The following is a 25,209-nucleotide window of genomic DNA, read 5'->3' as shown; positions in this document are numbered from 1 at the left end:
TGTGTCCTAACATGTAAACAGTTCACCATCAACAAGATTCGTCATGGCACAAATATTGAAGAAGTATTAGCAATAATCGTCTCGTTCCTTAATCAAATTCTGATCACTATTCCGCAAGCACTCCATTATTATCACTCATGTAAACGTATCGGTCTTTTCTATTATCACTACGCTCCTGTAGACTTAATTGAATAAATCTTTGTCTGCATTCATATCAGTATAATCCTATTCATCCAAGAATGTTCCATATCATTTGATCATAACATATTCATTCGCTCTGCAATTTAAATGATATTTCACTATTCCCCAAATTCGGGTCCCGTCCCTCCGACCTAGGCCAACAACACAATCCATATAGTAGCATTCAATCTCTTCAACCAAAAACTTTCTTGACAAAATTTTATTAAAATCCATACATTTGTTCAATAGCAGTTCAAACTATTCACCTCTTATTTCCCCTATCATGTCTCCGACCTTCTACCCGGGAAAACTTACACCTCCCATAGATACAACGTCATATCTCTTAACATTATGCCACAGACCGAATTTGTTTTATTCAGGGCAAGTGGCAATTATCTGTATTTTTCCTTCTGATGCCATGGGAGCCGTATTCTAAATTTAGAAAATGATGATCCCAGTCAGCCAATCGTGTTCAAGATCAATTTTTGAGAATTTGTTAAATTGTTCATGACTAGTAGCGATTGAAATCAGATCTTGACGGACGGCAAACAATTGCATAAACTCACCTATGCTTCGGAGATAAACATGGCATGAAAAAGATCACGGTATCTTAAAATAGTCATCAAAACAAGTGTCATTTTACTTAGTCCGAATAAGAAACTCTTGCAAGAACGAAATGGAAATCGGACGAACAACCACAGTGAAATCGTTTACTGTACAAACCTTTTATGACAAGCGAAAAACCCCGTGAAGACATTCTCGCATGTACAAGTTAATTCACATCCTTCTGACCATTTCTCGCCTTGCCCGTAGATTTGACCCCTGTATTCACAATGACCTAGAATGACACACAAAAAACCTGAATATATAGCTGGAAAACAATTCTTTATAATCATAGCAAATGAATGTAACATTCATAGGTTTTCTTATTTGAAGATTTTTGTCCGTAAAAAAAGAATAGTGTATCCAAGAATGATATTAAGATACTAAATGTGTCTTCAGATGGTTGAGCTGAAATGATTGGTAGGTTAGCCAGAATTATATTATTTTGAAGATAGATTTGTGGAATGTCGGTTTGAGGGGAAAGCCTTCAATATCATCATAACATTGAGAATAAATAGTTCAACTTGTAGAACTTTTATCAAAACCCATATCTTCTCTCATGGAGGCAAACGCTCATCCCAAAAACCAAACGCGAGGTAGTTTCAAGGAAATCATTACATTGATAAGGTACCAAAAAGGATATATTTGATGTAACTCACCTTGGCCAGTGTACTCCCTGGTAGTTGGAACTGCGTAAGCTGAAATTGTAGATAAAAATTTCCCCATAATTTTACATAAAACAAAATCCACTATCCAAGATATTAAATCATAATCAATATCCTTTTAAATCACAATTTAAAGGCCATGGGAGGTGTTTTTGATTAGATGTTACGGGTGATTTTGCGAAGAACTGGACGATAAAGACGAAAAATTGCACTAGAATCAAAACGAGATGGACGTCTCCATCCAGCTGTTTCGTTCTTCTAGGTCTCGTCACTCAAAATCGAACTAAATAAATGTCAAATCTTATAGAAATGTGCAACACTCTCATAATTCAATAAATGTAATAATTTTTAATAATGATTTCAATTTATTATTATTACTACATCCTTAAAGGATCGTTAAAACAAAATATGTCATCAGGGTCAATAATCAAAGTTAAAATGCCGTATAATAATTGAATATTTGTCATTCCCTGCTCATATTAAATAATGTACTCCTGGTCTCATTTGTTTTCAGCCCGAATTTTTCTTTCTTTTCATATATTATTACTTACCTTTGGACCAAAACACGGCACAAAACGCCAAGACAGGTAATATTCGAATCATCTGGATAATATACCACTTCTTGTAGACCGGTACTCTAATTTATCATTACTAACAGATAAAATGCGAGATAAGGCTTGAATAACAGACCATCTAAAGATAAGAACCTTGAACCGGTATGAACTTGTATTGAAATAAGATGGATTTTGCCTTTCGTTAAAATAGAAAACACATTTAATGTTCTTATGACCACCATAATCTTTCCGATTCCCGATCTGCTCCAACTTCTTCCTATAATGTATACAATCAAAGTACTAGATGAGCGGATATTAGTAGAATAAAAAAATCATTCAAATTTACAAAAAATAGTTTATTGGTACGAATTATAATGATGTTTCTTAACAAGCAATGAATAAATTAATGTTTTGAAATTAACATTTACATGGATATCCTTATTTGTTAACACTAGAATGCTAGTTGCCAGTTGGTTTCTTTTTCTTTATGATAGGCTATTGATACATAATAGCTTAACAACAACAAAATATTATATACCCTTTTTGGCTCCCAGCTTAAGTTTGAAGTAGTTTTAAAAACGAGTTAAACATACCTACAGCCAAATATCGTGACCCTCGTATGTTACTTAAAGATACTTTTAAAACGCTTTTACATTGCAAAACGTTCTACTCCATCTTTTGATACCAGCTTTGAAAAATGCATCAATTCTCCACTTGTGATATACAATGTTTTGATTATTCTATGCATTTAAGTTCGTAATTTTAGTGGGTTTTTTTCTAAATGTTTCAGGGTTTTTTAATGTAATATCTTTCTTTAAAAATCACATGGTGGTCGAGAATATCAATCTGTTCAAGCTGCTAGAAAGGAAATATCCAGAATAAAAAGCATTTTATTGAGCAAGACCTCTGTGCATGTATCAATGTATTTGTACAGATCACAAAACTCTCGATCTTTACCAGTGTGGCAACTGACTAAATTATAATCTCCGAGTTAAAAGCTATCCATTTCCAAATATTTTAATCATTTGACAGTGATGTAAATCTAGATGTAGGACCAACTGAGTCGCAGTAAGAATTCTCGATTAACATTCAATTATCGTTGCTGAATCATTCATTCTCTTATTCGCGTTACCGCTATATATTTCATGTTCCGACTAAATTTTTCATCATAATTAAAAGTCCAAAGAAATATGCTGCCTAAAATTGTATGGTTTTGGCATTTATTATCCCACAAGAAACGCGTTTACGGGGGATATTAAAGTTGGCTCCGTACGTCTGTCCGAGGGTTTTCCCCCGGGCTGCAATATCAAAACCGTTCAACGAATTCACAAAACGTTCTGTATATATAGTTGAACATAGGTAAAAAAAAAAACACAAAATTACCGTTTTATTTTCATTCCGGGCTAAAACTTGAAAAACCATTTCACTCAACTCCACAAAACTTGCTGTATACTTAGGTTGGTGCAACACTTGTTGTGCCTTTTCAGGTAAAACAAACGTAGGATCTACATGAAGATATATACTTTTAGGTTGATATATATATATATATATCATATTTAGGTTTTCATACGGTTGGACGATGGGGGATATTGTCACCCCTTGTTGCTCCTTGTTCAATATTTTGTTGAGCGAACTCGTATTTTAAAACAATGTGCAAAAGATAATGCACACTTGTAGAGGTTGAGACCTGTATATATTCCTGTTTGTGACGATAAGAAAACAAGATATGATTGTTGTGTTGCTTTCAACAGTGCATACCATATATATACTTTCATCTTCAAATGTCAGCGGCACGAGTGTCAGCACCATGCTTACCGAAAGTCGGGGCATATATCAAAATCATTCTACATTCGTTTCCTTATGTCTTGTATAGGGAGGCACGCTAGTTTACATAGGCCAATTTTCACTGATTAGTCATTTTCACGGGATGATAAAAAGACTAATTTTATTATTTAACACTTGAAAATGAAACTTTTTTGTACATAAATACATAACGAGTTTACAGTTAGAATATTATTAAAATCTGACCTCAAAATATCAAGTTATACAGCTTTGAATACTGTTTTGATTCAGCGGTTGCCCGTGGTCCAGCCCGGTCAGTTACGTCTTATCAGTTGGACTAATTAACCTTACTAATCCCGTCAGCTGATCGCTTGCGTCCTTTCTCAGACTTTGTTGATACGCTAAATTTCATTGGCTATGTGTGTGAGGTTATTTTAAATAATCGACCACTGAAATTAGGTTTGGTGTAAACCTGCCGACCTTGACATCGCACAGCGAAGCGAGCAACGCGAGATTCAACTAAAAAAAGAAATGGGTAAGTTTTTATCGTGTAATTATTTTATTATTGTACTGATTTATTAGCTCGCAAAACACATGAAAGATATTAACTATACCATTATACCTGTGCAAAAAAATAATTGAAAATGTTTTGAAACGTTCGCACACAATGCCGGCAAACTTGTCAGCAACCTGTTGACGATCTACGAAGCAAAACAAAATGGCGGCACATTAAAATAGCATTTTGTTTGCCAACTCATATCGGTATAAAACGTTTAAATGCCGTAAAATTACACACATTTCGTAATATATTTGATTAGTATATGGTTGTTAAATATTTTATTTATATACGCTTCTGCAAAATAAACAATATCTAGCATAAATTCTTTTGTGATTTTGTCACGGCTTTGGCTTTGTTTACATCACCGGGTCCGTCGAATTTGGGTTGTTTACATTTGGCCCCACGTGTACTTTTAGACGATAATTTCATGATATTTCATAGAATACCGTTAACATTATAAATGGAATGTCTAATTTATCATACCAAAGTCGATTTGAAGTGTCGTTAAATTAGTATTTTTGATTTTGAGGACGAATTGGTCCATTCAGCCTCATCAGTGAAATGTAAACCGGTCATGTTCCATCAAATTTAATGATAATGTTCTATGAAAGATATAAATGTTTATGGTCTGTTTATTTAAAGCATTTAATGTTTGATTTATATATATTTATTTGTATTTATTTTAATTAACTGATTATTTGGTTAACTAATTATTCATAAAATACATTTTTTACACATTCATGAACTCGCACGCATATGTAAACTGTTTAAATAATGCATGTCTGTAAGCTGTCCTTTAGTATCTATCATTCGTTCAAAAATGTTGAAAGTGTTTATTATTTTTCAGAATACGCAAACATCATATTTAATCCTCGAGATGTTCGTATTCAAAATATTTAACATCCAATGCCATCCTGGCCATTTTCTACAGCCGACATTTCAACATTCTTGGAGAATTTCGACCCATCTGTAGGAATTGTTTCCAAAAATTTGAATGTTGGTCAGTTTCTGTATCTAACACAAACAGCTATTAACTTTGAAGGTTATGGGTTATTGAAAGGAACCTGATATCATGAGTTGCGTAGCTGGATGTGTCATTTTACTAGAGAAACTCGCACAGTGAAACCATTGCGCGCCTTGGATACTAGACGTCTGAAACGTTTTAAAGAACTACAAAAAACGATACAACGTTAGAGGCGATGAGAAACTTAAAGGTATAATTTACAATTTTCTGGAGACTCCACTAAAACCAAACAAGACATACAGTGCAGCTTCAACACCGCATTGTACAACGTTAACTTACACAGAAACCGACGAGGGGTCAAATTTTGTTACACCGTCTAGTGAAACACCACGCAATGCGACGTTAATTGTGACAACAGGAATATTCACATATTCACTATGTAGAGAGGAAGACACAGGGTCTAAAGTTTTCAAGCCGATTATTGGAAGTCGATACTTGATTTTCATGCAGAATGCCATCCCAACATTAGCTGCACGAAAATCTGTTTTGTTGTTCCTCGAGGATATCAAAGATTCAAAAGAAAATCCTGGCCTCAACCGGTTAGAGCATTCGGCAGTATGCTTCAGACAGGAAGCACTATAAATCGGCAAAAGTTCCGGCATATCACAAGGAGACTTAACACGAACATACCGCAGCCTCCCAAAACACACATGCGCACTCACCGCACGCATGCATGTCGCACGCACGGGAGGCCGTTCTTAAATGACCTTAGCTGTTAAAAGGACGTTAAACAAAATAAACCAAACCAAACCAAACCCAAAACAAACATACGCACTCACTACACGCATGCATGTCGCACGCACGGGAGGCCGTCCTTAAATGACCTTAGCTGTTAATAGGACGTTAAACAAAATAAACCAAACCAAACAATTACCGTAAAAACTCCTGTAATCTCCGCACCTTTTTGAAGAAAATAAAAATCCCAAAGTGGGGGTGCGCAAATAACTGATATTGAGATTTTGTTTTTTTTTTCAGGGAAGATAGACGTTTCTGAAGGTCATCGCCATATTGGATAGTCGAGATTACATCTCTTGTTAAAAAAAAACAAGGCTCAAGCGGATTCAACAATTTATTTTAAATAAATACGATGAAAAAAACAACAACATGGTGTTCAGAAAGCAGTTTACAACATCTCACAAAATGCATTTTAATCAACAATACAAAATCTAAATATCGTTCTTTGAAGTACTGCAGTAGGCCTACTGCACACAATAAAATATAATGTACGGCAATCATCGTCATACCATGACCAAATTGATACACATATAACTGTAACATATTACATGTACAATCATTCACTTACGTTTTGTAATGAAAATCCGGGATCCCAGAAATATCCTCCGAATATAACCGTTTAAGTTAAACACTGATTTACTGAAACACTGAATGTCACTAAATTATCTGAAGTCTCCAGTCCAGGTGGGAAAATCCGTAAAAGTCCTCGTCATCGCCCGGGATAATGTCTAGGTCGGTAATATTTATTTTTTCTTATTTACAGAAATAGTACAGGCTGGGCGAACAAAGTTAATCAGTCATTCTGAGGAGAACCTGCCAGGCGGTATCTATGCAACACTATCGATGCAAGCCATATCTGCAGCCAACACTCTTGGGAATGCAACTAATGACGTCATTGAAAACACATTTGGAATGTTTGACAGGTCATAATTGCAAATACTATTATACTTCTACGTATTTACTGTATTTCCGATATCGACATTATCACTTTCAATTCTCCGCGGTTAATACATTTTCGTATTCACCTGAAAACAGGTTACTGTTCTATTGTACACCATTTTTTAATAAACCTAACCACGGATAGTTTAAGAAAATCTCCTGTGATGCGCCCCACATGATTTTGGATTATTTTAATTACCTACCTCTCGTGCTTGGTTTGGTTTGGTTTAATTTGTTTAACGTCCTATTAAACAGCTAAGGTCATTTAAGGACGGCCTCCCGTGTATGCCATATTCATGCGTGTGGTGAGTACGTATGTGTGTTTTGGGAGGCTGCGGTATGTACGTGTTAAGTCTCCTTGTGATAGGACGGAACTTTTGCCGATTTTTAATGCTACCTCACTAAAGCATACTGCCGAAGGCACCCAGCAGGACACCCACCCGGTCACATTATACCGACAACGGGCCAACCACTCGTCCCACTCCCTAAATGCTGAGCGCTAAGCACGAGTAGCAACTACCATTTTTAATGACTCTGGTATGTCGTCTGCGACCAATCAGTATAATGCTTTTCTCCAGGAAAATGAGTTTTGCTCCATCATCCAACCCAGTAAATGTGTCAAGTCTGATAGCTGCAAAAAGAGACAAACCTGTTAACTGGGTTTTGGAGACAAAACTGGACATGGATAAAGTTTGCGATGTTTCTATGATGAGTGCGAAGAGAAAACGTCGACTTTTTGGAACACGTGATCATCAAACAAAACTGAGATATCTTTCTATACAACTAGAGAGATTGATTTTGATAGCAAAACGAAGAGGGAACAGAGCTAGGAAGTAAAAGAGAGTAAAAGAGAACTTAATGAGAGCAAAAACTGAACTTTGTAGATCCTGTAAGGCTTTGAAAACTCTTACAAAAACTCAATTGCTAAAACAATACACATTGTGGACAACGCTGTGCGTCGCAAATCCAGTTCAAAGTGTTCATGTATTGAAAGAGTTTTTGAAAACAAAAATCATTGAAATTTCAAAAGAGGTTGCTAGGAACTTTAATTGTGAAATACTGTTCTATTATAAATGCTGTTCCTCAATCTTTTCCTGTAGAAATGCACACCACCTGCCAATTGCAAAATATGGATGACTGGTCATTCTCGGACGACGACACACTATCAATACAACGGCCCCTGGTGACCTTTAAAGAAGGATGATGAACCTTTGTGTGACTTAGTTCCTCTCGTTTCTAAAAAAAATGCAAAGCTTTAGGCTTCCTCAATTTGTTCCTTGGTGATTCGATACATTTTGATCATCTGGATGACATGACAAACAGAAACTTGTAAAATTGTGATGATCCTTACAAAATTGGTATTTTGGTAATGGAAATCTGAAAATATATGCATTATGTTATTGCTTGGAGATGTAGATATATGTGTGGCTTAAAAAACATTTCAGACTGAATTTAAGTCTCAAATTATTTTTCATTATTATTATTAGCGATTTCCATTTCGGATGGAAATCCCTATTGTTTTCGTTGTTTTTTCTTCTTCTTATTATTGTTATTCTTAACACCTCGTGTAAACACTTTCATTCAAAAACGAAAACAGATAGAACATTCATATTTTAGTACATGATATATACATGGGAGCTGAAGTTCACCTTAACATTTTGATGATCATAATTTCAAAGGTCAATGTCACACATCTAAATATAGAATTTTATTTGAACGACCATAACTTCATCAACGATCGTTCTATTTAATTTTGTTCAATGTGTCATGTAGATCATGGTCGGGGCTAACTTTTGTCCATTACATGTTTTCAGAAAATGTGTCGAGGTCAAGACCTCGCTATGAGGTCAAAATTAGGTCAAAATTGAAAGTCTCTTCTTGAAATATTCTTTCACATCGTAAGAAAGATCATGTTCCACGGAGTCGATAGGTGCAATTTTTTTTCTCATCGGATGTGGCGCTTTGAAAATTTCAAAGTTTTTCCCGCCAAAATTCAAAAATCGAGCAAAAATGCACTTAAAATGTTTCAGCTCCTTCATTTATATACATACAGACTTGATATTTGGCACAACAATAGCATGTAAGAATGACTACAAAAGTTATTACTTTTCATTGACCTTGACCTTCATTCAATGTCAAATAATTCAAAAAAATAAAATTGAAAAAAAATAATCTTTTGAATCAGGCTCTTTGTTCGTTTTTTTTTCTTGCACAATCAATCTATTTTGTAGTTGATGGTCGGGGCAAACTTTTCTCTGTAACATGTTATCAGAAAATATGTCAAGGTCAAGGTCTAATCACGAGGTCAAATCAAGGTCAAAAATTTTAATTTAAATTTTTTAATTGCATTGTAAAGTGCATGATTTACCAAGACGAACTATGCATTGGTTTAGTTTGGTTTATTTTGTTTAACGTCCTATTAACAGCTAAGGTCATTTAAGGACGGCCTCCCGTGCGTGCGACATGTATGCGTGTGATGAGTGCGTGTGTGTTTTGGGAGGCTGCGGTATGTTTGTGTTCAGTCTCCTTGTGATAGGCCGGATCTTTTGCCGATTTAGAGTGCTACCTCACTGAAGCATTCTGCCGAAGACACCCAGCAGCACACCCCACCCGGTCACATTATACTGACAACGGGCGAACCAGTCGTCCCACTCCTAATTTGCTGAGCGCTAAGCAGGAGCAGCAACTACCATTTTTAAAGACTCTGGTATGTCTCGGCCAGGGGACAGAACCCAAAGCCTTCCTCACAGGGGCGAACGCTCAACTTAAGGCCAAAAGTGAGGCATTGTCAAGGGAGACATTAGGAAGAAGAAAGTTGTAAAGAAAGAAGAGAAAAGATAAGATCCCAAGTTTAGTCGCCTCTTACGATCATGCAATGGGAGCAGCAGGTACAATTCTTACGCCCTACCTGCAGGGCAGACGAACTATGCAAGTTTTATGGTCGTGCGATAAAAAAATGACGTAGAAATGGCACTTTGAAAAATATTGGTTTTCCCGCCAAAATTCAAATTTGTCCCAAAAATGCACTTAATTTCCTTTTACTCCTATATCTTTACACATACAGATTTGATATTTGGCACAGTGATAGCTGGTACGGAGCGCGACAAACTAAAGGTCAAATGATCAAAAATCGAAAATTTCAAATTCTTTTAAAAAATGTTTATTTTGTTCCTCTATAGAAGAAAATGCTCTTACGAAGATATATGCAACGTTTCAAGGTCAAATCATAAAAAAACCCGAAGATAACGGTATGGTTTACATGATACCAGTAAGATACACAGTACTTGATACGAGATACACGGTACAGTATACACAATACACGGTACGGTATACACGATACTTTGTACGAAATACACGGTACTTGGTACGGTATACACGATACTTTGTATGAAATACGCGGTACTTGGTACGAGCTACACGGTACGGTTTATATGATACATGGTTTGAGATACACGATACGTTGTACGGGATACACGATATACGGTACAGTAAACACGGTACGAGAAACACGGTATGGTAAACACGATACAAGGTACGAGATACACGATTCACGGTTCAGTAAACACGATACAAGGTACGGTATACACACTAGGGGATACACGATACACGGTACGGGATAGATGATACATGTTACTGGATACATGATACAATACGGGATACACGATACATGGAACGGGATACACGATTCACGGTTCAGTGAACACGATACAAGGTGCGAGATACAGGAAACGGTTAACACGATACAAGGTACGAGATACAGGATACAGTAAACACGACACAGATTACGAGATATACGATTCACGGTACAGTAAACACGATACAAGGTACGAGATTCACGTTACAGTAAACACCATACAACGTACGAGATACAGGGTACAGTAAACACGATACAGATTACGAGATACACGAGTCACGGTACAGTAAACACGATACAAGGTACGAGATACAGGGTACAGTAAACAGGATACAGATTACGAGATATACGATTCCCGGTACAGGAGACACGATACAAGGTACGAGATACAGGGTACAGTAAACACGATACAGATTACGAGATACACGATTCACGGTACAGTAAACACGATACAAGGTACGAGATACAGGGTACAGTAAACACGATACAGATTACGAGATATACGATTCCCGGTACAGTAAACACGATACAAGGTACGAGATACAGGGTACAATAAACCCGATAAAGATTACGAGATATACGATTCACGGTACAGTTAACACGATACAAGGTACGAGATACACGATTCACGGTACAGCAAACACGATACAAGGTACGAGATACACGATTCACATTACAGTAAACACGATACAAGGTACGAGATACACGATTCACTGTTCAGTAAACACTATGCAATGTACGAGATATATACAGGGTACAGTTAACACGATACATTATACGAGATACACGATTCACGGTACAGTAAACACGATACAAGTTACGAGATACACAATTCACGGTACAGTAAACACGATACAATGTACGAGATACAGGGTACAGTTAACATGATACAAGGTACGAGATACAGAGTACAGTTAACACGATACAAAGTATGAGATACACGATATACGGAGGTCAAATGCTACAATATCAAAAATTTCAAATTCTCTTTAAAACGGTTTATTTTCATCGTATATGAAAGAAAACGTTATTTTGAAGGTGTTTTTAGCGTTTGAAGGTCAAAGCATCAAATATAACTCAGAAAAAGCACTTTGGAAAACATTTTCTCGCCAAAATTAAATATTATCCTAAATCTACACTTGAACTGTTTTTATTCTAATATTCTGATACCTACAGACTTGATGATTGGCACATCTACGTGAATTGATAAGGATATATGATTTTTTTTTCATTGCGACTTTTGTTAAAATAGTGATTTTTTGTTTGCAATTTATGTTCAGTTTTTTTCTATTTCTCAGTATTAATGATAACACATTTGAAAAGTATACATGTAGATGAATGCATTTTATCCTCATTGATGCAGTTATTAATCTGATGATGATGCTACGGCTTCTTGAACATTCTCATTTAATCAATTATCTTGCATGTTTTAAGAGGCATGAATTGGCATTTTCGGAAATTTCGAAATAGTGGGTTTTTTTTTTTCATTTGTAGAGATATCTCTCTGATTTTTGCTGTGATTGTTTATCGTAACATGTTTATGCCATTATTAAAAGGATGTATGATATAACATTTTGATTAAAAACCTATTTCAGTTTTAATGTAGTAATATGTTTGTTGTTTTTATAAGCCGTGGGCCTCCCTATCTTGTAGTCATTACCCTTACATCAATAATTTGTTTATGGCAATGGCTACAACGATCATTCAAAGTCAATCTAAGCCCTTTCTTCGGAGATAATCCATATTGTTGTCTTGAAAATATTTGTTTAACCTTCACAAAATTATCAGGCTATTTGAATAAGTTGTTATTTCTTACTAGATATCTAATTTTGACTGAAGTGCTAAAAAAAGTTGGCTTAACTTAATGATGGAGATGTTCGCCTGGCAGATATGTTTTGTGTAATATCCATATAACTTCAACGCTGATATTTTGCATGCATGCATATATAGTTCATCTATATGATGAGCGAGTCAAATGAAAATGCCAAATGAACAATGAAGAGTAATAGAATGGAAGTGAAAGTGGACGGTTGTGACGTTACGTCCCGTAGTTGATTGCAATATGACAGGTGTAAATGCCTCCATGCGACACAATAGACAGCCAACCAATATTCTGAAGGGGTTCCTTCATGTGTTGCCTCTGACCCACATGCAGTAGATAGCAGTAGGTGTGTGTGTTTTTTTAAGTTACGAAACTTCCGGAAGGTGTACCGATATCCCTGCGACCTGACATTTGTGAAATGACACTACAGAGTGGCCCTGAATTGACCTCCATGCAAGTAGATACCGTTCTTGAATTTGTACTTTGTGTCAATAAATAACTGTTCGCTTATCTATGTGGCTACAGATAACTAGAGCTGTCACCGAGGGGTTGACAAGTATACCCCCCGCTTTTCCATGATTGGTTTGGATACTTTGTGAAGCTGCCTATTTATGGTACTATAACCAAATCAAACATGTTCTATGTTTAGGTAAGAACTAAGTGAATGCATAGCTGAACAAAATTTTGCTCGTTTTTAAAGAAAAAGGGGCATAACTCTATTAGAACTGGTAATTCGGCAAAATCTTTGCATAGAGCTAAGCCTCATAGGGTCCTCTAACTACATACCAAATTTTAGTAAAATCCATTGAAAACAAAGCAAATGCATAGCTGGACAAGCTAGTAACCATTTTTACATCAAGGGGCATAACTCTGTAAAAAGTTTTTTTTTCGGAAGAAGTCATTACTGGAGACACAACTTCATGCCATCCTTCAACTCTGTATAAAGTTTCAAGAAAATCCATCAAAAACTAAGTGAATGCATAGCCGGACAAAATTATGACACATTTTGTATGAAAAAGGGGCATAACTCTGTTAAAAAGGGCTAAAGTGACGTAATTTGTTTAAAAGGACTACTTGGGGGAAAATCACAACACCGTATGGTTTTTTAACTATACACCAATTTAGTGAAAACTGAGGAAATGCATAGCTGGACAAAATTATAACCATTTTTCAAATAAACGGGCATAACTATGTAAAAAGCATTTTTTCGGAAAAAATCATTTACTGGAGGCACAAGTGCATGCAGTCCTTCAACTGTGTAAAAAGTTTCAAGAAAATCCTTTGAAAACGAAGCAAATGCATAGCTGGACAAGCTAGAAACCATTTTTTACATAAAGGGGCATAACTCTGTAAAAAGTGTTTTTTTCGGAAGAAGCCGTTACTGGAGACACAACTTCATGCCATCCTCCAACTCTTTATGAAGTTTCAAGAAAATCCATCAAAAACTGAGTGAATGCATAGCCGGACAAAATTATGACACATTTTGTATGAAAAAGGGGCATAACTCTGTTAAAAAGGGCTAAATCGCAAAATCACTGCGGGGGACACAAGTTCATATAGTCTTCTAACTATATACCAAATTTCAGTGAAATCCAAAAAGAAATGAGCGAATGCATAGCCGGACAAATTTTTATGACGGACGGACGGATAAGGTGATTCCAGTATATCCCCCCCCCCCCCCCCCCCCCCCCCCCCCCCCCCCCCCCTAACTTCGTTGCGGGGGTATAATAACTATTTATAGTATTGTGTTTATCAATGTTACCAATGACTGACGTGTAATACAAACAGTCAATAAAATCAATACACCTTCACTTACTCGACTTCCTGGTTGTCAAATTACCATCTTGAGATATTGTTGTTAAAATGTTTACAACTAACACTTCAATATATAATGCATGCAATTTAATATGGAAGTGTACGTAATGAAATAAAATTGATATTTTAGTATAGATTTTGTACAATACTATTTGACGTGCGATCAGGTCTACAACGAACAACAGATGGGTGTACATAGGAGAGTGCTTGATCAGTTTTAATTATAAAATAAATTAATTGCACTACAAAATAATTGAGACAATAGGAATGTTTCCTTGGGGTGTCTGATCTTGTTCAGACATGGACACATCAAAATTGGACTTTAAAAAACTATATACCGACATGGAATTGTAATTCGAAATCGATATAAATCCGCTGGCATGTTATCAACATAATGTATATTTACATGGGTAACATTTATATAATTCCATATTGATGTAAATGATGTGAAACGTATGCATCATCATCACAGAAAGAGAGTAAAACAACACCGAAAGAATTTAATTTTACAATGAATCCTGTCGATTATTTATGCTATATATATTGTTCGGATTGTTGGTTTGACTGTTGAAATGAAATCCGTCCGACACAGCCATACTGAGGTCACATGAGATAGGTGCATACTTAAATTTTACCGATTTACGTATCATTTATATTCTGAAAATATCAGGTCGCAGGGCTGGCACATCGGTACGAAATCCGTTCAACACAGCAGTCACCACGTAAATAAAAAGTGTCAGCTGAAAACACGTACATAGTAAAGTCGCCAAATGGCGGCGATATTAAAAGCACTGATCTTAAATAAAGTTGAATATGGATGTTTTCAAAGGTTTTAATCAAATACATGTACAGAATATGTTTTACTAAAATATGCACAAATAACTTTATACACAAAGAAAAAACACAGATAATATCACACAAAAATACAGATGTCACGCTACTAAATTGTATCAAAACATATAAAATATGATAAAGGAATCATTTAATTCACTCATGAATTATTTAGTTCGAAGTCAATTCTGATATGCTTTGTGACTTTTGCTGCAGTAAAGAATTGTACAATAAAGGGACACGCATGAATAGCACCTTTCAAATGAGAATTTCGTTACATGTACATTGTAGGTCTAATAATGAACACAAAACTTAACCTACAGCTCTGTTGTCCTCTAGGACCCTTGTCAGTGATGTTAGTGAATAAAGGGTCAAAAATCCGAAAAGCGTAGTCACTAAGATAAAACAAAGCTTAATATAGAAGCTAGGTGAAATAATGAACAAAAATCAATGTTAAGATAAAGAGTGATGTGTATTGATTGCAGGGCCTATTTGTTCATACGATGATTAGCTTAATGACATTATTAAAAAGCTCCTTTACTTCAAAACCGATTGGGTGTTTTCCTTGAAAAAGGCTGTTAGGAAGAGACTGGTGAGTGTTTTAGTTTCATGAAATTTTACAGCTTGTTTTATTAGAAATAATCACGATTTTAGAATTGTTGTTTAGCTAAATAACCTTTTCAACAACTGGGCCTTGATCTCTTGCTATGACGCTGGTATGACTTAAACATAATCATCAAATTATCCTCATCAAAACACTATACTACTATAAGAATGTTTCTCGAAAGCTTCAGTTCCGTAGATCAATTAAATACAGTTTCCGCTTACAATTAGTCTTGAAACAGAAGATGACTAATGGAAGAGTTTTTTTTCTGTCAGATGATACCAAGTGCCTATTCTGTAATAAAATCGGCCTTATACAGATATAATTTCATACTGGTTACAATTCTTATTAAGAAGGTATTAGTAGAAATTCACGTGAAGGGAATCGGATCAGAAATAAATTTGATTAGATGAGTTGACCTGCAAAAGGCGTCATTAAATGCGACTTTCAACAGTTTTTTAATGTATAAAAGTATTGATGTCATTTGTAGATGAATTATACTTGAAGGAGAGGTGTAATGTTGTTCATGTAGTTACTAGAGAAATGTTAGAAGAAACTATATCATTGCGTTCCTCAGATATACAGTATGGTTGTTATACTTCCGGGGTTTGATTATACATACTCATAAATGTGTAGAAGAGTTTATTACAAAAACGGTTTTGTACGAAATTTAATATTTGCTAACTAGATTGAGACAATCGCGAATCACGAGGCCTGTGAAATTTACCAACTATATAGAGTACATACCAGACATAATAAGAGCCATTTCATTGAATTAGAAGCTGTAATGATAGAGGAAATTAGTCTGTGCTTGATTTTGTTGTGCGTGCGGCACACTTGTAACACGGTATTTAATACATACCACATGTATGCGTAATTTGGGGGCGGCAAGTAAAGGAACTTATTAAGTATAAGACAAGAAGTACATCTGATAAAAATCCGGCAAATTAATATATCACCTTTCGGAAGACCACATTTGTACGAAAAGAACAAACTTGTCCAATGCGTATTTGTACACAAAAATACTTCACTAACGTGTTTCCCAAATTGGGGCGGTTATAAAAAGATAAGAGCTCGAATTTTTTTTTTCAAGTACAATGTATAACGGCAGTATTACCGCAATATTGTATAGCAATACACAGTTGGTTAACTAAGTTGTATAAACCTCCTTCAGACGATTCAGGTCTCTTAAAATACTGCATTATGTAAAACAATGTCACAATTTAGTCTTGACGATATCATTGCTGAATTTCTTTGACCTCCTGTCACGAAACTCCACTACGCTGTACAGACTCATTCCCACGACAAGCCATCCCATCGCTATGTACATTTTGATTCTAGTCTCGAGATAAGCGCTGTATCCGAAAGCCATTATAAATCCGACCGATTCCCACAGACGGTAATTGGCGAAGGCAGCTTCTGTATTTTTCGTGAATAGGTACCCGTACAAGGCTGAAACATAATAAATAAAACGACAGTCAAGACGGATTTAAAATCACACTGAAACTACATAAATTAACTGTAAGCGTTAAAGCAACATCTGCATTATATACACATCTGTACCTATATTTAGAAGGAAACCAGAGGCCCACGGGGCCTATACCGCTCACCTGGTTGGATTTGACCAAACGTCAAAATGATGTTCATGTTCATTTGTTAATAGCTTTATTTGTCAATCTCGAACAATGCTTTATAGGGTTATAGTGTGGGGATCTCAACTACACTAAAGAAATAAACCAGAAGTCCAGACTCTCTAAGGGTGTGAAAAGACCCCAGGGATTGTTTTACAGCATGATCGTGTTTAAAGAAATTAAGTCCTTTTGGGTGTGGAAAGACACTTGGGGCCCATTTTAACATCAGGATTGTGTTTATATCTCTATATATATGGTTATGGGGTGGGGCTCTTAAAGGTTTCTAAGAGATGTATCAAAAAAACTAAGTACGCAGGGGTGGGAAAAGGCCACAAGGCCTATTAGGTTTCCCTTCCCCAAGGACGTTTCCGACAACATTTTGTTAAAATCTATTCAGTACTTTATGACTACATTTGTAAGTAGCGATTTAAAGGACATAGCTCTCTTTCCCCTATAGGGCCCAATCCCCGAAGGGCCAGTGGGATCAAAGTCAGCGTTCAAAATCTGTTCCCCTCTTTTAAAAGATGTTTCTGACCAAATCATGTTAATATCTATTCAGAACTTTTATAAGTAGCGATTTAAAGGGATTGCACTACCTCTATTTCCTATTGGGCCTTGCCCCTCTGCCTACAGGGAGTGATCACAAACCACCATTTATGCAAAATATGTTCCGCTTTCCCCAAGGATGTTTCTTACCAAACTGGGTTCAAATCCATTCATAACTTTAGTACTAGAATCGATTTAAAGGGATTACCTGTATGTCCTCTATGGGGCCCCGCCCCTTTTGCCCATTTGGGGTCAGCGTCACCATTTGTGCAAAATCTTATCCCCTTGCTCCAAGGATGTTTCTAATTATATTGCGTTCATATGTATTTGTAACTTTATGACTAGTAGCGATTTAGAGGCATTACTTCTATTTCCCCTATGGGGCCTCGCCCCTCTCGCCCCTTGGGGGTTAGAATCGTCATATATGTAAAATATGTTTCCTTCCCCCAAGGATGGTTCTGACCAAATTGGTAACCCCAAGATTTATAAATTAAAGCATCCGACGAGATGGAACGCTGCTAATAAGCTACCCAGTTCCACGTGAGCTAAAAAGGATGTAATACACAGGGACTACTGTAGTCGATTGAATGTATGTGAATGACCAATCAGCGTGTGATTCGGAGTAATTCGGAGTGATGAATCTTTCTCATATGTATATGTAATCATCAGAATTGTTTTTTTTTTGCTGGGTTTATCGCCTCTTAACAACAAGGGTCAATCTTTAGGAGGGATCTCCTGAAGTAGTTGTTGGTTATCTCACTGAACAATATACGGGAGACCTGTCCGTTTCCCAGCTTACAGGGTTTGGTTTGATTTGTTTAACGTCCTATCAACAAGCTTCCCGGGAAACAAACCAACACGGTTAGGGAGCGTCGTACCACACGCCTCGAATCAAATACATTCATAACAATCAAAACACAACAACATGGACATTAATACGCGAGCATAAGGAATTAAGATATCTCTTTGCTAAATCTGGATTTAAGTTCAGCTATTCCCCTGTTTGTTCAATTGAAAGAACGGCATATGTGGAATCGATTCCATTGTAGTGCTTGGTTTGCATTCAAATTGATGTCTAATACAAAGCCTCGGCGTGAATATGATAAACAAAGCACCAAAATGACGTCATATTTACGCGATATTTCTAAGTCGAAATACTTGCTAGGTTTGATTCACCTGCAACTCATTGCCAAACACTTTTTTGACGCTGACGGAAATGACGTCATGTGATCTGGGCTGCATTTATACGGTGATCAATACCATCTGGTTTAATACAGGAGTAATGGGAGACTGTCACAGAATGTAAATATACATCGATAAACTCTAGAAATGTTTTTTTTTTCCATTCCAAAGCGCAAAACAAACTTGTTACACAAGATATTATTATGACATGAGTATTTGCCCGTTGTAAACATGATATACGCCATCAATGACACTCGCGCTGTATAAACATGTATTCATTATTTTTTATTATTGTTTTACGACCCATCGACAGTAAGTTTTTTTAGGCCAATACACAATATTGATCTTCAATTGACTACAAGAATTAAATAAATCAAGATAGTGAACCAAATTGTCGTAAACAAAGTAATAATATACGACATGTGACGTAAGTATAAAATGTTGATGAGTACATAACATAATAAATATCCAGGAAACTGTAAAGTAGTTACAAACCCTAAATCCTCTAAATAAAAATAAAAGTAGTCCAGTTAAAAACTGCGTACATTGGTCCACCTACCGATTTCTAGTAGTATGTCTTACAAAAATAAAGTTTACTTCACGCTGAGTCATAGACGTTTACGTATTCACATATGCATTGTGTGTTGGGCATGAATCAGCGGTCATAAAAGTACGAATCGGTCATTAAAAATGATAGCATAAAACAGGTACAAGAATTCTAAACTATGCAAATTATTGAATCATTCAGACTAATATCATAAGTGTATTACATATATCATCACTTAATAATTCACATGTATCACTTAACAATTCATACTTGTACATCGTTTTCTAATTAATATACGCTTCTAATTGGATTTCGATAAATGTATTACATGTTATAACAATTGAATATATGTTTTAAAATATATGAGTAAAACAGCATATAGGCACCCTTCAATATTAGAATCGATATAAGTATTAATTCGTTTTTTTTTCAGAAGGTAAAAATACTAAAATTATATTTCTTTGCGATTTATTTTATAAATTACACATGGTGTAAGTAATAGCCCTCTTACGTTATTCTTTTGTGCACACTGAAATGAATAGAGTTTTAACAGAATATTAACTTTCAAAAATAACATAATTACAATTCGTGAATAATATGTGAAATACTGATTGTAAATCGTTTCATAAGGAAATGCTAGCTGATCATAATATAATCATTTTGTTTGATTAGAACTACGCTTTTTCAAACATAAATTAATTGGCGTTATCCTGTTTTATTATCAGTACATGTATCTATTTGACATTTCCTCCCGTTTCTGAGCATCTCTAACTCAAATGGTGTGGAGAATACGATACTGGTGTCCACAGTCCCGAAAAGTATAAAAGTATGTTGTATAATTGTTTTTGTTTTATCTCGTGCCACTTCATATCAGTATGCAAACCAAATCGAAGAATACGTAAGGTGTTATGTATTACTGTTCTAGTGAGCAGAGTTATAGGGTAAAGGATAGTAGTTACTTGTAACAATGTATAAACTTTATTAGTAAGACTAGTTAGACTTACAGAAGGCTATACTACATATGAGTGTTAGTGTCGCTTCATACATTTTACGTGATTTTATTTAAAAGGAGGGATTAGTGTATATCCAGAAATACAGGTAATTAACTATACCTATGTAAAGATACCCAGGATATCTTTTATATTGTAAGTTGTTACTATTAACTAATATACCAATTTAAACATGCAGACATGTTTTTGAAATATCTTACTCTGTTGATGCTATTTATGTTCTCTCGATTTTTTTCTCCTGTGCATGACTTCCACTATGGCGTATAACGCCATTCCTAAGACAAGCCAGCCCAGGGCAAGGTACAGTTTTGTTTTAGTATAGAGGTAGCTGCTGTAACTAAACGCCATAATACATCCTAAGGATACACAGAGACGGTAGTTTGCGAATGCTGCTGCCGGAGTTTTTGAAAACAGGAACCCGTAGAGAGCTGTAAGAAAATTGCGGACAGTAACAAATTAAACCGATGATGAATCGACCTGCATCGCTCCTCTTGTATTCACTACTTCAGTATTAATTATTCTCTGCATTTCAGTTGATCAGATGTAATTTCAGTGACCCTGGTTGCATTGAGTATCGCTAAAGGCCATCTTTTTCGCACACAAGTTTAATAGCATCTCGGAAACCTACAAGTCTTTTTTTTATATTGATTCCATGGATTTTGTCATTCAGTAGAGGTCACTTGAGAGTTTGAACACATTTGACCCTTGTTACGTTAAATAAGATCAAGAAAAAATACCTTCACAACAAAATTGTTATTCCAAGGCGTCTGATTCTGGTTATTATTTAAAGAAAACAAATATTAACACATTTTCTACTATAGAAAGGTGAAACACTTGAAAAGTCGGAAATGGGGGGTGCGCTTTCGATTCACATTGAATTTAAATTTAAATCTGACAAAAATATAAAGTGCACAAAAACTTCAGTAACGTACATTGGTGGTTTAAAATCCTAAATTACCAATGCATGTTATTCCTTTTCCGTGTGAATGCTTTAGGAATAAGAGAATAGACCAAAAGCGGTCGTGATAGCCAACGATGCATCGACTGTGAAACGGAAGTAAGTTATATAATTAAGAACCGTTTGCAACGGGTAATCTGTTTGGTCGACAGCTCTGTAAACAGTACTAACTATAATCGTCGACCAATCAGACTGTCCATTGCAAAACAAGCTCTAAGATAAATAGCCTACGTATGTTCAACAGTCGATGCATCGTCCGCTCTTGAAGTGTTACACCTTGCTGATATAGTGCGAGTAGGGGCAAATATATTTTGTTCTCTCAATAGTAACCAGAAACAGACGCCTGTGATAAATTAAACTCAAAATCGATTAAACGAAGGCAAACATTTTCTAAAATTTATCATGCTCACTCTCAGGATTTGGTTTGGTTTGGTTTATTTTGTTTAACGTCCTATTAACAGCTAAGGTCATTTAAGGACGGCCTCCCGTGCGTGCGACATGCATGCGTGTGGTGAGTGCGTATGTGTGTTTTGGGAGGCTGCAGTATGTTCGTGTTAAGTCGCCTTGTGATAGGCCGGAACTTTTGCCGATTTATAGTGCTACCTCACTGAAGCATACTGCCGAAGACACCCAGCAGGATACCCCACCCGGTCACATTATACTGACAACGGGCGAACCAATCGTCCCACTCCTAGTATGCTGAGCGCTAAGCAGGAGCAGCAACTACCATTTTTAAAGACTCTGGTATGTCTCGGCCAGGGGACAGAACCCAAAGCCTTCCTCACAGGGGCGAACGCTCCACTGAAGACAAAAGGTGAGGCAGTGTCAAGGGAGACGTTAGGAAGAAGAAAGTTGTTAAGAAAGAAGAGAAAAAAAAGGTCCCAAATTTAGTCGCCTCTTACGATCATGCAATGGGGGCAGCAGGTACAATTCTTACGCCCTACCTGCAGGGTCAGCAGCAGGTACAGTTCTTACGCCCTACCTGCAGGGCGATCACTCTCAGGAAACCACCAGTTTAATAGCCAATATCGAACATACCGAAGAGGAATCATCAAAACCTCAGACATAACGAAGTAGATTTTGAGTCTCTGTTTTCATCACTATATTGTAATGTAGCTCTTATCTTACTGAAGCATCGAAGTAATTTTTGAGTCTATTCACATTTTTACCTGTAATTACGAAATAATTTTTCTCAGTCGACACGTTTCTCTTGGTAAAGCAATCAACGGTGCATTTCATTGGGTCACCTGCGAAATATATTCTTGCTTTGACCTACCTGTTCTGTATTTATCTCTGTTCATCATTATAATAAGACTTCCAAACAAAAGTGGAAGAGGTTTCAACCTTGAAAACAATATGAAAAGACCCCTTTCACGAACAATCGAATTTTGCCCACGAAACAATTTGACCATAACCAGATATTATTTGTAGCACCCTTAGAGTGAAATAGGTTTCAAAAATTCAAAAGGTCACAGGGGCCTGTGCTATGGCCAAAATAAACTTGTCCATCAGGTGTATGACTGGGTTCACCTTTTTATCCAAAACACTATCAAAACAATATTTTATTTGGTCAAGTGATCTTATTTTCTTAAAGAGTATAATATACTGCAAATGTTGATCCTGCATATGCAGCTTAATATCACACAGTAAAAAAATTAGCAGAAATTAAGACAAAATTTGAGGCGATTATTTAGCTGTTTTAATTGAAATCGTTTTGAAAGCTTTGGAGGGATGTCATACCAAATAAGATCAAAAATTGTTTTTAGGAAAGCGTGTTTCCTTGCGATTGAGCCAAATGACAAGATTCAGCCTCGTACCTAAGACGTTCACTACAGGACTTGTAATTTAGCTTGGGTTTTTAAGTTAGTTAGTTAGTTAAAATGCTTAACGGCCCATCAACACTATAAATGTCATAAGGGCCAAAACAAGTGATTAAAAATACGAGCAAAAACGGCAAGAGACAAAATGACATAAAACAACGAAACATGTAAAAATGTAGATATATATATTGGTACACTAACGATAAGTTTAAAATCAAAAAGTGGCTATGGTTAGTCAAATCTTGTGATAAAGACCAATAACTTTCAGATAGTTCAAAATTTTGTATATACTAACAGACTCGAACAGAGTCTTCAGACTTGCCATGCTGTTGTAAAAACTCTCTCTTGCAAGTTGTAGATCAATGCAATCCAATTGACGGTAAATGGTTCATTGCACACGATGCACTGGGGGCTGGTCCTCAGGCTTCAATAAGTAGGAATGCGTTAAATATGTATGGCCCATCCTAAGACGGACAAGAACAACCTCGTCTCGTCGATTGTCTCTGTAGCAAGGATACCATTTGCCGATATTTCCTTTGAGTAAAGTTTATTGTCTACATATTGGTTCCATTCATTTTGCCACTGTGCTAATAAAAATGTAGTAACTAACGGCTTAAAATCGGTAAAATGAAGTTTAAAATCAGTTGGTGGAAGTGATAATGCCGCTTTTGCGGCGCGGTCTGCTTTTTCATTGCCAGGTATTCCGGTATGTCCAGGAACCCCGCAAAATATTGTTTTTAAACGTATTAGCAGTGACGATAAGCTTTATGCCTGTCTCAATACATTCGGACATTTTGTTAAGTAAAATCGTGAAACATGTAATTAAATACAGATACTGCCCTTAATTAAATGAACGCTATACTTATAATAAGTCTAGTCTTGTTGTCGGTTTTAAAACCTTGTGAACAGGAATACCGAAATCCGGATTCAACAGGTGGTTTTTCTTTATAAACGAAGTTGACTGTATCATGATTCTTGACTTTTTGGTTTTTGAGAAGATTTGGTTCTGAAGGAAAATGTTAACATCAGACAGATAAACGGACGAATGGTTTGGTTTTATTTGTTCAACGCCCTATCAACAACTAAGGTCATTTAAGGACGGCCTCCTCTGTGTGTGATATGCATGCTTGTGGTGAGTGCGTATGTGTGTTTTGGGAGGCTGCGGTATGTTCGTGTAATGACGACTTGTGATAGTCCGGAACTTTTGCCGATTTATAGTGCTACCTCACTGAAGCATACTGCCGAGGACACCCAGCAGGACACCGCACCCGGTCACATTATACTAACAACAGGCATTTTATTATCGATTCACCAGCATATCATGTTGTGTAATACAGTGTACAACGATTCGGCAAAGTTTGATCCAACACCTGAAACATCTTAATTATTAACAAAAGAACCTTACCATAAGTAATTGACTGGGGCTAGCGAAAGATCCATCTCACAGAATGATGTTCAATTATTAGTTATACTTCTTATGTTTAAATGCAAAAACGTTACCTAAAAGTATGACAATTTCAATGTGCTTTTTATATGGGTTGGATCCAGGTATGCATCTCCAAGCAGAGCACTTAGTTTGGTTTTATTTGTTTAACGTCCTATCAACAGCTAAGGCCATTTAAGGACGGCCTCCCGCGAGTGTGAAATGCATGTGTGTGGCGAGTGGTTATGTTTGTTTTGGGAGGCTGCGGTATGTTCGTGTTAAGTCTCCATATGATATTCCTGGACTGATGCCGATTAAGCAGAAAATAAACTAAAATATCGACAG

The 25,209-nt window shown here is 36.2% G+C and overlaps 1 protein-coding gene across 4 annotated transcripts in view; it reads right to left on the bottom strand.

Moving 5' to 3' along the window:
• Positions 1-15,124: 15,124 nt before the first annotated feature.
• Positions 15,125-25,209, bottom strand: part of LOC117337328 (protein unc-93 homolog A-like) — a 37,576-nt gene continuing 27,491 nt past the window's right edge. For all 4 annotated transcript variants that reach the window (XM_033898249.1, XM_033898248.1, XM_033898250.1 and 1 more), the window contains one exon: positions 15,125-17,199. In XM_033898249.1, coding sequence (XP_033754140.1) covers positions 16,964-17,199 — 236 coding nt within the window. In that variant the 3' untranslated portion in view covers positions 15,125-16,963. The remainder of the gene's footprint in view (positions 17,200-25,209) is intronic.

The sequence above is a fragment of the Pecten maximus genome, chromosome 11, assembly GCF_902652985.1.
Source record: "Pecten maximus chromosome 11, xPecMax1.1, whole genome shotgun sequence".
NCBI lineage: Eukaryota > Metazoa > Mollusca > Bivalvia > Pectinida > Pectinidae > Pecten > Pecten maximus.
The sequence above is the reverse complement of the archived record's forward strand: the minus strand, read 5'-3'. Positions and strand labels throughout refer to the sequence as shown.